General features: G+C 50.1%; 1 protein-coding gene across 1 annotated transcript in view; it reads right to left on the reverse strand.

Moving 5' to 3' along the window:
• Window positions 1-209: 209 nt before the first annotated feature.
• ankfn1b (ankyrin repeat and fibronectin type III domain containing 1b) overlaps window positions 210-13,289 on the reverse strand; it is a 48,113-nt gene continuing 35,033 nt past the window's right edge. The window contains exons 7-24 of the mRNA XM_085904595.1: window positions 11,849-12,068; window positions 11,478-11,685; window positions 9,708-9,905; window positions 9,092-9,205; window positions 8,844-8,941; window positions 7,917-8,007; window positions 5,998-6,105; window positions 4,122-4,221; window positions 3,930-4,062; window positions 3,746-3,865; window positions 3,463-3,678; window positions 3,219-3,385; window positions 2,995-3,145; window positions 2,749-2,917; window positions 2,493-2,659; window positions 2,219-2,426; window positions 1,445-2,160; window positions 210-1,385 (exon numbers count right to left, since the gene is read on the reverse strand). Of these exons, the coding sequence (XP_085760721.1) occupies window positions 1,089-1,385; window positions 1,445-2,160; window positions 2,219-2,426; window positions 2,493-2,659; window positions 2,749-2,917; window positions 2,995-3,145; window positions 3,219-3,385; window positions 3,463-3,678; window positions 3,746-3,865; window positions 3,930-4,062; window positions 4,122-4,221; window positions 5,998-6,105; window positions 7,917-8,007; window positions 8,844-8,941; window positions 9,092-9,205; window positions 9,708-9,905; window positions 11,478-11,685; window positions 11,849-12,068 (3,481 nt within the window). The 3' untranslated portion in view covers window positions 210-1,088. The remainder of the gene's footprint in view (window positions 1,386-1,444; window positions 2,161-2,218; window positions 2,427-2,492; window positions 2,660-2,748; window positions 2,918-2,994; window positions 3,146-3,218; window positions 3,386-3,462; window positions 3,679-3,745; window positions 3,866-3,929; window positions 4,063-4,121; window positions 4,222-5,997; window positions 6,106-7,916; window positions 8,008-8,843; window positions 8,942-9,091; window positions 9,206-9,707; window positions 9,906-11,477; window positions 11,686-11,848; window positions 12,069-13,289) is intronic.

Here is a 13,289-nt window from a genome sequence, read left to right on the forward strand (position 1 = left end):
TCGGACACACAACGGAGTGGTCGCCAGTCAATGTGATGGCACACAAAGAATGGAATGGTCGGCGCTGCATGACGAGTAGAGACAAATGATTGGTCGCCAGACAATGTGATGATGGCACAAAGAAAGGACTGATTGCCAGTCAAGAAATCACAAGTGTCGTTTCCCAAAAGGAAGCCACAAGAAAGTGAGCGGGATTGTTGTCATCTTCATTTATTGTTCAATAAAAATAGATTTTAGCAAAAAAGTGACGTAATGTCTCCTTCATCCTTGTAAACACGAGGCGAGCAAACACATTTACGTGACGGGACGCTCCTCGGCTGCGCGCCGTCTTTCTTTTACGTACGATACATTCAACACCTGCTCGGCTGGCTCCATTTGCATTGTTGTTTTTTTTTTGCAATTGGCTCTTATTTAAAAAAAAAAAAGACACTTAAAACAAGAAAAGAAGCTAAGCGCTAACACATGAAAAGAAGCCAACGTTAAAAGCAAATAAACTTTTTTTTTTCCCAACATACAGTAGAAGCACAAGAGCACACTTTGTTCTTTTAGTAAACTTTGTAAACACTTTCCTCACGTGAGCGTCGTCATGGTAACCTCCTCCAGCTGCTACAATAATTTTGCGATACCGCCGAGCATGAAAAAAAAAAAAAAAAGCCTATTTTGGATGAAAATATGCCCCGAAAAATTGCTTGTAAACACGGAATGTGAAAAATGTCAAAGCCACAAAGGTTGTTTTTTTTTTTTCTTCAACTTATTGTCGCCTCTCTAAAAAGAAAAGCACCTTTCAAGTCCTTTGGTGGGGAAGGTTGCATTGTGGGAAATATCAAAACAGCAAAAACACTGAACCGGTCCACTTTTTTTAACACGGCATGACACCATTTCAAAAGATGCACTCAGCACAATTGTTGGAAGATGCTTTTGTCGTTCGTGGAAAAAAACCCAAAAAGTATTGCTTGTCGTTTTGAAACTGCAAATCTGCTGGTTTGAGTTTTTTTTTTCTTTCTTCCAAAATCCGACATTGGCGCTACAGGGTGTCGTCGTCAAAAATGTTCAATTAGCGGAAGTCAAAATCATTTGAAATCAAAACATCACACGGTAGTGGCTCGGCCGTGTTTGAGCGCGAGCGGCGAGTAGGCCTTGATGCGCACGCACAACTTACCCCTCAGCCAGGGGTTCTGCAGCTCTAAAGGACAGAAGTCATCCTGCAGCCACTTTTCTCGCTCGTCCACCACCAACACCAGGCCAAAGTGCTTCAACTGCTCGGGGCCGTAGTAGGCGTCCTCTTCCGGATTGCCGCCGGCTAGCATTTGCCGCGACACCAGGTTCATCTCTTGCAACACCAGTTGGACCATCTCGCCGGCCGACGTGCAAGGAGTCACGCAAAGCTAGCAAATAAAGAAACGATAAATAACTAAGTAAGTAAATAAACAAATAAATCCATTACCTTGACACTGGTCTCCTTGGGAAGTCCCGTGCGGTACTGTGGGTACACTCTGAGTGTGGCGTGGGAGCCTTTCCGGTGGGCCGGCGGGCGGGGGGTGGAAAGCTGCTGGGTGCCGCTGTCCTCCGATAGCGTCCGAGCGGGCGGGCGCTGCTGCGAGCCGCGTTCGGACGAACAACAGCGGTCCACCGACGAGGGCCTGTGCCAACGTTGCTGCGGCGAGGTGGCCGGCGAAGAAGCGTGTCGGGAGTACGAGTGGTGATTGGCCGACGTGGCCGAGGGGAACTCCAGGCTGCTGGTGCGCACGCAGAAAGCCTGCCGCTTCTCCGTGATGTGTAACAGCTCAATTTGCCGACTTGGCAGGATGAAGTCGCTGTCAAAAAGTTCCGGCGGCCCCCGCCGCCGCTCGCCCCCGCAGCAGACTCCCCCTCCGCACCTCCCCAGCTCCCGGCCTCGCTGCTGCTCCGAGGCCTGCAGGACGTCGGGCGTGGAGTCCCTCAGGGCTCCGTTCCCTCCCCCTTGTCCGCCTCTGCTGACTCCCGAGCCGCTGCCGTCGCTGCGGAGGAAGCCGCGGGGCTCCAGGGGCGCCGAGGTGGAGAGCGGGGACGGGGGCAGAAGGTCCAGCTCCCGGGGGCTCTGAGCCCGACTGGAGTCGTAATCGCTGTCTGTGGTGAGGAAGACCTCGGAGGACCCCTCCTCATCCGACAGGCCTGCAAAGTCTGAAGAGTAGAAAGTTAGACTTTTTTACTCGAGACTCGAGAAAGACGAACGTCAGACCTGAGTGCTTGCGGCAAGGTTCCGGTGAAGGCGAGGGGGAGGGCATGAAGTCGGGCTGGGAGGAGATGGAGGTGGGCTTTTCAGGCATCACTTCCTTGGAGAAATCGATTAAGCCGCTGATGGAGACTCCTCCCGCGGGCTGTTTGTAGCGGGCGTACTGTAAGGCCTCCATGATCCACCTGGCGTCACGCCACACCTCCTCCATTTGCTGGCGGATTAAACCAAACATTAGCCACTTGAGTTCGAGGTAAGGAGTTCCGGTTATCTCCTGCACCTGAACGTGTTCCTGAAGCTGCTGATGCTTTTTTTTGGCAGCGGCGAGCTCTTCTTCCGAGAAAGCCTCCCTCAGGGCCTGCTGGGACATGAGCGACTCCAGCTCCAACATGGCCGACACCCGGCAGTACTGGCCGATGAAACCGGGGTGATAGACGTTAAAGTGGACTGGGCGGTTGGAGGGAAGAAGAGGAGACAATCAACGAGACCAGTCCATCGCAGTGGATCAGATTTTTTTTTTTTTTTTATACGCTTACCCAATTCAAAAATCTGCAGGGGCAGCATGAGGAAACCGGAGCGGGGCGAGTAGGGATTATTCTGACCGGGAGCTGTGCAGACTTCGTCGCAAGGAGGGAGCAGAAGAAGGAAGGACACCTTGTCTCCAAACTCCAACACTTCCTGGGTGTAGATCCGGAAATCTTGTGCCTGGAAACAGAGCATTTATTTTGTAACCAGAACCCCATCAGAATCAAATCTGTCCAGAAATGTGTATCGACTCTGACCTGATGGCCGGGGACGTTGATGTGGGCGACCAGATCCTTGATGGCGCTCCTCAGATCATCCAGGAGTGGCCGCGGGCCGCTTTGCACGCCGGCCTCCGTCTCCATCGGCTCCTCCAGGTAACCGAGGGCCCGCAGCCATTGCCACTCCTCTCTGAAGCAACACACGGAGATTCTTGAACCTCCCCCGACTCCATATTGCCGATCGACGACGAAGGGATCCCAACCTGGAGACGTTATTGTTGTCTCGTATCTTGGTGTGACAGAGCACGTTGGGGAGCTTCTGAGGAACCAGCACTCTGATCTGCTCCACGGAGGTGCAAAGCTTCAAATAGCCCAAGTACAAGCCAGGAGACAAAAGCTTCCTGCTCCGACGGTGATAAGCAAGCTTCTCCTGTGGAGACAATTCTTATTGTTGTCGTCTGAAATGATCTGGGAACCACAAGCCCCAATCTTATGCTGGAGACGTACGTGCAACGTGATGAGGAGCATGTCCAGAGCGGTGGGTTCCTCAGGCGAGGAAATGGACTTGCGTTGAAGCTGCATTTTACAAAGTTGCATCCAACGCACGCCGTCCAGGTTGGGAGAAGCGTTCATATCCTTCAGGAGCACCAGCAAAGCATTTCCGTGCTTGTCCTTGATGGGCTCGAAATAAACTTGACCCAGATCTTGCGTTCCCAGCATGCCCTGAGAAGACACGTCAGAAAGGAGTCGTCGGTGGATGGGATTTTTTTCCGGAGCGCCCGAGGCCTACCTGGAGATGAGAGACGGCTTGGAGCATCTTGAGCCGCGTCTGCAGGGTGCACGAGCAAGACGACTGTGTGGGACTGAGACCTTGCTGCAACCAGGGAATCTCCTCCCACAAGTAGGACACCTTTGAAAAGGGGAAGATATCGTCAGTGGTGAGCATCAGATGAATTTTAAGACATGGTCTGTACCTTTGTGAACCAAAGGAAATCCTGCATTAGGGAGCTGGGGTAGGAATCCTCAACCTCCACGATGGGGATTTGGTCCTCGGGGGTCACTAAGATACTGTCATCTCTGTAGAAGATGGACGTCAGATAAAGTCCTCTGGAAAGAAAAATGAGCATGACTTTTTTTTTTTTGTACAATCCGACAAGCTGGTTTACCTTTTGAGGCTTTTAACAAACTTGCTGTTGGGTTGAAAGAGATGACGCAGACTTTTGGAGACGGAATGTTTTCTGCCTTGCGCTGGAGCTTTGCACTGTTCTGTGAGGACGACAAGAATGAATCAATGATATGTGTGTGTGTGTGCTTTTTTTGGGGGGGAAACTGCTGACAAATTGTACCCATTACTCTGACTGGCTGCCACATCTCCTCCGGTGACAGGCTGTTACCTAATTGACAACAAACCTGACACGTTCAACAACACGCTGGAAAAAAAAAAAAGTGCAATGTTTTTTTGACATTTCGCTACGCTCCGGTGGCACGGCACCATTTGACAGCCAGCGGCAGACTATGGGCCTTGAGGGAACCACTAGCTCTCAACTCCCAGAGGGACACTAACTGCATGTGTGTGCGTGCGTGTGTTTACCTGTGCAAACTTAAGCCGCCGGAGCCTGGCACGTCTTGAGCTACGGCCGTACGAGCGGAGCCAAGGAGCCGTAGTGGTTTGTGTGTGTGTGCGTGTCTGTGTGCGTCTTAACCCTTCGCCGCTCACTGACAGGGAGGTCAGTTAAGTCTGTGGGGACGTGTTTATTTTTAGTGGGCCTTCCAGGGGTTGGAGGCCAGAGAGGGAGGTGTGTGCGTGTGGGTTTGTGTGGGCGCCTGTTGGTGAGATAACGCACCTCCCGACTCATTAGACACCCGCCGCTGATTCCCTCCCCCCTCCCAGGTGATCACCCCCCCCACACACACACACACACGGACCACTTAGAGTCAATAAATCCCCTCATTCAGTAGAACTAATTTTCCCTTCAGGTGAACGCGACGAAGTGGAGTAAAAACACCCCCCCCTCCAACTCCATCGCTCCCCCGTCGATTCCCGGGCCTCGCGAACTCGCCGCCGCCGAGCTGCGGGCCTTCGGTCGGCGCTTGACACTGAGTAAGACAGACAAGTCCGGGGCTGACTGCTGGGGTGCCAGTGTTAGTCAAGGCCTCTTTCACAGTTTAATTAATTGTGTTTGGACAAGGGGGCCAGGGCGGGAGCGGCTTGAATATTTGTGTCTTTTCCTGTACATGTCTATCTTTACGCGCATATGTATGGACTGTACTGTAGACGGGAACGCGCCTGCTCCTGCGTGTGAGCCCGCTGTAATTTATGCCCGACTCCAGCCTAGCGCTCGTCTCGAAGAAGAATAACAAACATGACCCGGGGACACGGCACCTCAGCTACCGTGGCTGAACTTTGGGAGCTCAATCAGCCCGTCGTCTGAAGAACGGCCCCGCGCGCTCAATACCGACTATTATACCGAGTATCCCGAGTCGCGCTCCACAGTGGACAATAGCAAGTGTGTTCGGGAGAGAAAGAGAGCCCGTCGATGCTAAATGCGTAAAAGAGTCAGTGTGGACAGCTTTTTGACACTTATGGGAGCAGCTTACAGCCGCCAGTGTTTGGCCGTGTAAACAGTTTGGAGTGCGCGAGAAGCCGATCTGCACTTTGTCACCGAGGGAGGTATTCGCCGAGGGGGGAGAGGAAGGGCCTGAGTCATGGAAAGTAATTTTTTTCTGAGCTTTGTGCGTCTATCAAGGAATGAGTCCAAATACTTATTGTTGCTGATGTCACGCTGCCTCCATCAACGCTCGGGAGTCGCCTCCACGTCGCAGGCCGAGTATATTTGCAGCTCTCGTGTTTTAAGTCGCTAAGGGGCCCTTGTTAAATCTAATGCTGTCATAAACCCCCGAAGCGGATTAAAAATCACACGCTCATCCACAGTTGATTGGTTTAAAAGGGCTGCAGTTTCAAGTATGTAAATCACGGCGGCTATCGAGTGACTGCCGAGTCTTTTAGCAGCCAATAAATCAATCTCAAAGGGTTTATTATACCGTGGCAGACGCAGCTCTGATGGGCATCTTTTATTTGGGCAAGCAGCTGGTCCAGAACCTCCTTCTGGCCTCTCTGCCTGGGAGAACGGCCGTCGACGTCCCTCCAACCTGCGGAAGGTAGAGCGGGAACACCTTTTCAGGATTATGAATTGCTAGTGAAAGTAACCCAAACCAGCAAATCACCTTGTTTTGTTTTTTTTCTTCGTCCCGGTGAAACAATACATTAGGCGTGTCACGTTATGGCAAACCTTCCTCTCCTTTTCCATTATGATTGAACGTCTGTATACGCTTTCAAGCGTGACTTACCGAGGTCTAAAGAGGACATGTCGAACACAGCGCGAGCTCTTTGAACTGTCACATGAGTTATTAAGGCCTATCGGGTGTTACATTCAGTCTTTGTCTCGTCACAAAACTTCCCACTGCCCGAAGGACAAAACTGTCACTATGACGGATGGGCATTTTTTGTTCCAAACGCTAACATGACACTGCTTAGAACAGCCTGCAAGTGTGTGTGTGTGTGTGTGTGTCTATGTACTCTCTTCAATATGCATCAGAGAGAAAGAATGTGAAGGGGACACAGCAGAAAGAATACACTCACTATCAAGTTTGCCATTTTTGGATTCCAGTCAGATTTCACGTGAAAATATTCCGTGGGAAATTGGATCGTCCCGTCACGATACGTTGCTCTGTTTGTTTATTTGCTTCCTCACATTTAGGCGTCGTATATATATATATATATATATATATATATATATATATATATATATATATATATATATATATATATATATATATATATATATATATATATATATATATATAAAAAAATGCATATATATAAATATAGAGAACACTCGGTGCACACATGCAGATACACACACACTCACACACACACACACACACACATGCAGGCACCACGGCTGGAACATAACACAGCACACGTTCCCTCCCAAAGCAATAAAAACACAAGTAGTAAAAGGACATTTAGGAATGCATCAATGAAAAGTCTGTATGTCCCATTAAAAGAATACTGAAAATCTATTCACTATCTCGGCCTGCATTGCAAATCACACAGACGTACTCTTTCTCCCCCCCATCACAGAAAGTGATCCTGCATCCCTTCGCTTGCTCCCTGAAGGATGTGTCAGCGATAAACCCACCTTCTCGGACCATCACGCACCACCCTCACCCCAACTCCCGCTCGTCGAGCCCCCCGGAGGGCGAGCGGGTCCGAAACACGGTGAGCTCTATTCCCGGAAAGGTGCCTGTCCAGACAGGACAAGCGGGCCCTTTAATGGGCGTCCGCGGCCCGGTATAAGGCCCCCACTGTTGGGGCCGCGCCGCGCGCTACGGCACAGACATGCAAATATTTCCAGTGGTAGGCCCAAATGGAAAACACAAACACGCTACATCGAAATTAGCTCGGAGCACGGGAGGAAGGTGGACAGTTGAGAAAAATAAAATGGAAAGGCCCCGGTCTCTCGGAGAAGACGACACTGCTGATGAGGACAAATGTGTCCCCCAGATGTGCCCGTGAATTGCCGATGGGGCAAAAAGCGTGCCAGCGCCGGCCGGCCGGCAACGCTGCCCTCAACACCTCAGCTGTTGTTACGCCATTAACTTCTGGACTCAACCCGGCCGCGGGGGCTACGGTTACACTCGCTGACGTCTGCGGCGGGGGTCCCGCCAGAGGTCCAGCTGTCAGCCTCGGGCGATGATGTCAAAGCGACGTAAGGCGTGACGCTGGATCGCCCCGATAAGATCAGTGACTCAGCTGTTTTTAACGTGTGGGAAAGCTGTGACGCGTGGACTCATCGGAGGTGGTGAAATTACTCATCGGAGGTCTTTGAAGGGGAAAAAATGTTTTTGGTGATCTCACGTTGATTAATATTGTGTTTTTCTGTCCGATGGAGACTTACTGGACGGAGTAGCGCAGGCGGGGGTCGACGTGAGCGCTGGCCCCCAGCCCTTCATATTGTAGGCTGACACCTGGGCGTAATATGGGGTCCCCTGGAAGGAAAGAAGTCGGGTAAGGTCACACAATACCAAAAAAAACCAAAAAACCACGTACTATTTCGTTTCGTATCTGTGCCCAGTGTGCCGACAGCAGGCCTGTGTCCTTCCCTTTCTCAACCAGATCAATCACAGAGCCGCCGCCACTTCCTGACCTCGCCTTGACCCCTGTGTCATGTGACAGGAGCGAGTTTCAGGGGCTGGCAGCGGGGTTCTTGGGAGGAGAAAGAAGCTCTCTCTCTCTCTCCCACAAACAAACGGATGGGATTGTTCATTAGTCCACATGGGCCAGACATAAATCAGGTGGCAGCCAACCAAGCATGTTGGTGGCACTTTGGCAACTGTTGCTTCTCAGTGGTCACAAGCCATTTGGAACACTAGCAAACTGGGCTTTGCCCAATTGTGTGTGTGTGTGTTTTGTGCCAGGTCATAAGTCTTCGGTTGACCGGTGGCTACTTGAGTGGGCCGTTTGATGCGGGTAATAAAGGATGTTGTATGTGTGTAAATAATGTGGGATAATAGCCCCTTAAATTTCTAGCTTTGGCACCAGCAGCTGGAGGAGTGGGATCTTGCTAGTTGTTGTTGTTTTTTTTTTCTTTCGGGGCCAGCTTGCATTCATAGTTTGTCTGTTGAGAAACAACTTTTTTGACAGAATCCAAGCCTTGATTTATAAAACAGCAGGGGCCCTAAAATGGAACCCTGTGGAACACCATATGAGTATGCCAGAGTGGGCAAACACAAAAAGCGCCAACCCGGTCAACCATACAGACAATAATAATAATAATATTTTGATTCCTAATTGAGCATAGTACAGAATCCCACGCACAACTTACAGAGGTGAGTCCAGTGATGTTATACTGCAGCACATTGGTGTCCTCCACCACCGCCTCTCCGAGCACAGAGCCGAAAGAAGGCGTGGAACTCCAGCTCACTGCAAACATCCACAATCAGAAACTCGGCTGTTGACTACTACTGTATTTTGTGGTTAGAAGGGGGAGGGGGGGGGGTTGCACTCGTCAAACACTTGGCAGCTTCTCAGACAACAACTGTGACGTCGGCTCGATCCGGCACAGCGCCTGACCTTTGTATTTGGTAACCACAGCCGAGTTGACGCATTGGGGTTCTTGGAAATCGAGCGTTAGACTGGTGTTGCCGCTGACACACAAGCGTGCTGCGCTGGGAGCGTCTGGAGGTTCTAAGCGGAGATACAAAAAAAGAAATCAGTCAGACGCACCGATGAGATCTTCCGCTCCGTACGCGCGTTTGAATGGAACCGGTTGGCCGTGCAGCGCCGCGACGGATCGCTTTAATGACATCATTTGCTCGCTTGCACAAGGCCCAGCTCGTTCTCGTGTGAAATCGCACTGATTGCCATGACATGGATTAAGATTAGATCCATTGGACAATTTGATAGATTTGTATTTTTTAGGGTGTAAATGTTAAATGAAATGAGTGGATGGGGAGAAAGAAAAAAAAAAAAAAAATCACTTTCACATCAAAGTGTAGATTGGTTTGGCTTTAGGGGCGTGTGTGTGCGTGTGAGTGTCTGTTTTTGCGGGGTGGGCGTCTCCCCGGCTTCTAAATGTCTCATGAAGTGCCTATAAAAATGAACACACGACGCATATGCACATACGCACACGCACGGGATCCTAGTGTGGAAGTCATTAAGCGGGCCCAGACAAAAAAAAAAAGCTCACTTGCGTGCTCGAAACCCGTCTGCATGCGTCTGAAGAGCCGTAGCCGCCATTCCCAGGCCTTGAGTTGGCGTTCCCGCTCCGATCCCTCCCGCTCTCCGGGACCGACGCTGCCCACTTGGGTCTGAAGCTCGGAAACACGCTGCTCGGCCTCCTGCACCAAGGTGGCCAGATGGACCGCTCGGCCTTCCGAGCTCACAACTGCAAAAAAAAAAAAAAAAAAAATCAAAAATACAAATTAAATTGCACATAAATTCTTCTGTTTCGTAACAATGTTTTTTTTTCCCCCCATAAAGCTGACTCGGATGAAAAAAACAAACTCGGTTAACCGCCAGAAAACCCGAAACACTCATCAATGAATGAAACAATAAAACATAACTGTGGGAAATTCTGTGAAGTCATTTTGCAGGCGACTTTTTTTTTTTTTTTTGCCCCCGATAAACATTTTAACCGAGCGTTCCCTCGTCGAGGGATGACAACATCCACGAGTCTGAGAAAAGCGAGAGCGGTGAGCGACAATTGCTCTTTCTCGGGGCAAAACAAAATGGTGGGAGCATACATTGAAGTTGCCGCTTTCATTTTTTTTTTCCAGTGGTGGAACATTTTGATCTATTTAAATCATCAACCGCAGCGCCAAAGAGCCTCCACGAGAGGAATGTTTGGTCTCCGAGGGGGCTACAGCTTGACGCAGACAATGTGAACGCTCACCGCCGTTGATTTCACCCCAAATGAACCAAAAACAAAACAGCAATATAGAAGCTGTGACACTTTTCAGCCTATCGTGGAGTCCATTTTGATTCCATTGCAATCAACGCAGAATTACAGTATTAGTCTGAGGAAAGACAATAGCGTATTGTCCTCCTTTGGCCGGCCCCTCCCTCACTCGCCGAGTGTTTAGGACTGCTGTGAGTCTGTGTTTAGTCTGTGTGGCCTGCGTTTGTTCACAGTGGATTCCACTGTTGAGCGTTAGATTCCACTGTTGACAGTAAGTTTAAAGCTCTGTGTCAAAAATGTCCATCTGGCTATTTGATTGCGCCGCCCCCTTTGGTGTCTCCTCGTTGGAGCTTTGATTGCCACACACACTTCAACTCGGTCATGCAACAGCTGAGCTTGAGGTTGAAGGTCGAGGTTCAAGCTAGGACTTACTAAGGGGGCAGGCTCCAAAATCCTAATTTGGAAATTTTGGATTGCTGGAAATAGCTGCCGAGGGTGCAGAAAGTTCCAAGATCTAGGGAAGTGTGTGTGTGTGTGTGTGTGTGTGTGTGTGTGTGTGTGTGTGTGTGTGTGTGTGTGTGTGTGTGTGTGTGTGTGTGTGTGTGTGGGTCCGTACGAGTCGAACAGGCCGATCGTGAACAAAAGAACGGAGCGGCAGATGATGCGGATGACTACGCAAACACTACAGCGTGATTAGCGCCAGGCCATCGTTTCCGATCTTTGCTAGTATAGGACAACACAAAGTGTAGCAAACACAAACGCACTCAACCGTGCAAATACACACACACACACACAGCCACATATTTACAAACAAACACAACACACAGACAACCACACGACTGACACGCAAACATGACTTTTTTTGCTTCGAGCTATTTTGGAGAATGGGCGTCGTGCGTCCTCGGCGACTGTCGAAAACAAATCAGTGGCCGCGATTTGCTGTGTCGTGACCAAAGTGTAGCACGGTTGCTATAGCGACACTCTCCCAGTCAAGGTTTTCGCGTGTATGGATTCAGCGCTGTATGCGTGTGAACTTTTCCAGGGTGTTCCTCGACTCACAGTGGGGGCTTTCTTTGGCGCCGGCGCGAAGCAACAGCTTGGCCATGGGCACGTTGTTGGTCATGATGGCGATGTCGAGGGGCAGGAGACCTTCGCTGTTTGGCGTGTTGAGGTCCAGCTCCTCCAAGCTGTACTGGGAGAGCAGAAGCTGCACCAAGTCCAACTCCTGGTGCTCCACGGCTTCAAAGAGAGCTTCGTTGCTCTGGAACTGTGACACAGAGACGGTTTGTGGAGCGTTCAAGAGCGCTGAGTCGTCAATTCACACACCCACAGTGTTTAAAGCCGCTAGGCTGCAAAAGTCACCGGCGTGTCATGTTAGTACCTTCTTACCAGTCTATTTTTAGACAACAACGATTTTTTTTTCGACTTACGATGGCGGTTTTGCGCAGCCTCTCCTTGTCTCCTCCCCGTCCCGACGGCGCGCTGTCTTCCAAGGCAGAGGGGTTGGTGCTCACGCGGAACTTTCCAGACAAGTTGCGGTAGAGGCGGCGAGCCGCGCTTGGCGACGACAAGCTGGCTGACTTGCGGGCCGGGGTCGGCTGGTGGGCCTGGTCCCCCCTCATGGGCTGCGTCATCTTGCTTGAATCAGCCCTGTGAGGACGGAGAATTGATCTTCAATCATTCATAGTGATTGATTGAAATAAAAATATTCGAGGTGAATGATTTTATTTTGTGATTCATATTCGAGCCCTGTCGCACTTCAGTGTCACCCTCTCGTGCGTTTCAAACAGATAAGCATCTTCTCGCTATGACGAACGTGTCTGCTCAGTGGTGTCGGCACGCACTCGGCTGCTGAAGGAAATGTCAGCAGGAGCCTCCGGGCGACAGTGACACACTACGCCATCCCGAGCGGGAGGTGGGGAGATAAATGAAGCCCTCAAGTGGGAACTTTCAACAGCTTCCTCTCCTTGCCGGGTGGGTCTCATTCATCTCCCCCTCCCATCCCTGACCAATCGTCTCACGTTTCACATCTTCATCGCCGTTCGATTAATCTGTTCCGGTGATTGTAATCGTGTGTGTAAATGACACGTACGCATCTTTTAAACACAGCACGAGCAAATTTGTTAAGTCGAGAACAAAAAATGTATTTAGGAAAAAAAAATCTATATTTTTTTCTTATTTATATTCCCGCTCTGGGTGTGTACGACAGCTGACAGCGGCCCGCCGAAGCGGTCCCGAGCTTTTGCAACAGGTCCGTTTTCACGGGAGTCGATACACCTAAAATACCCCCCCCCCTTCCCCGACCCGCCATCCCTTCCCGGTCTGTCCCATCCATCTCCACTCCCTCCAGTAATAGACGCCTTATTTTAGACATCCTCATGTTCCCGGCCGAGCCGAACCTATTCCGGTGTTCCAGATAAAGCGTGGCAGGTATTTGGAATAATTTTTCCATGGGCCTGGCCCGGAAGATAAAACGAGATATATTTGTAACGCGTGTGTCGGTATCCCATTTCAAAGAGAAAGCCGGTCGGAATCCGGCCCCGGGCTTATTGTTATTTGCCTGAGATGGAACAGATGACTTTTTTTTTTTTGTCGGCGGGACGGTGCCCCATCACTCTCGGACGACGAGTTTTTTTTTTTTTTTGCTAGCTTCAAAATCAAAACAGTGCTCGTCAAGCTTTGCTTTTTTGCTGCAGTTTCCATCAATCATGCTTTGACATGATGGAATTTTCAATCTATATATTTTTTTAAATGCTATTAAAAATGTTGATGTTTTTCCCCCAAGTGTTTGGCAAAGGTCTCGTGAGGTTGGCTTGAACGTTGCTTGGATGTTTATATATACATTAGTAATGGCTTATTCCTCATTTTTCT

This window comes from Syngnathus leptorhynchus, chromosome 22 (genome assembly GCF_054491065.1).
Source record: "Syngnathus leptorhynchus isolate UIUO chromosome 22, UIUO_Slep, whole genome shotgun sequence".
NCBI lineage: Eukaryota > Metazoa > Chordata > Actinopteri > Syngnathiformes > Syngnathidae > Syngnathus > Syngnathus leptorhynchus.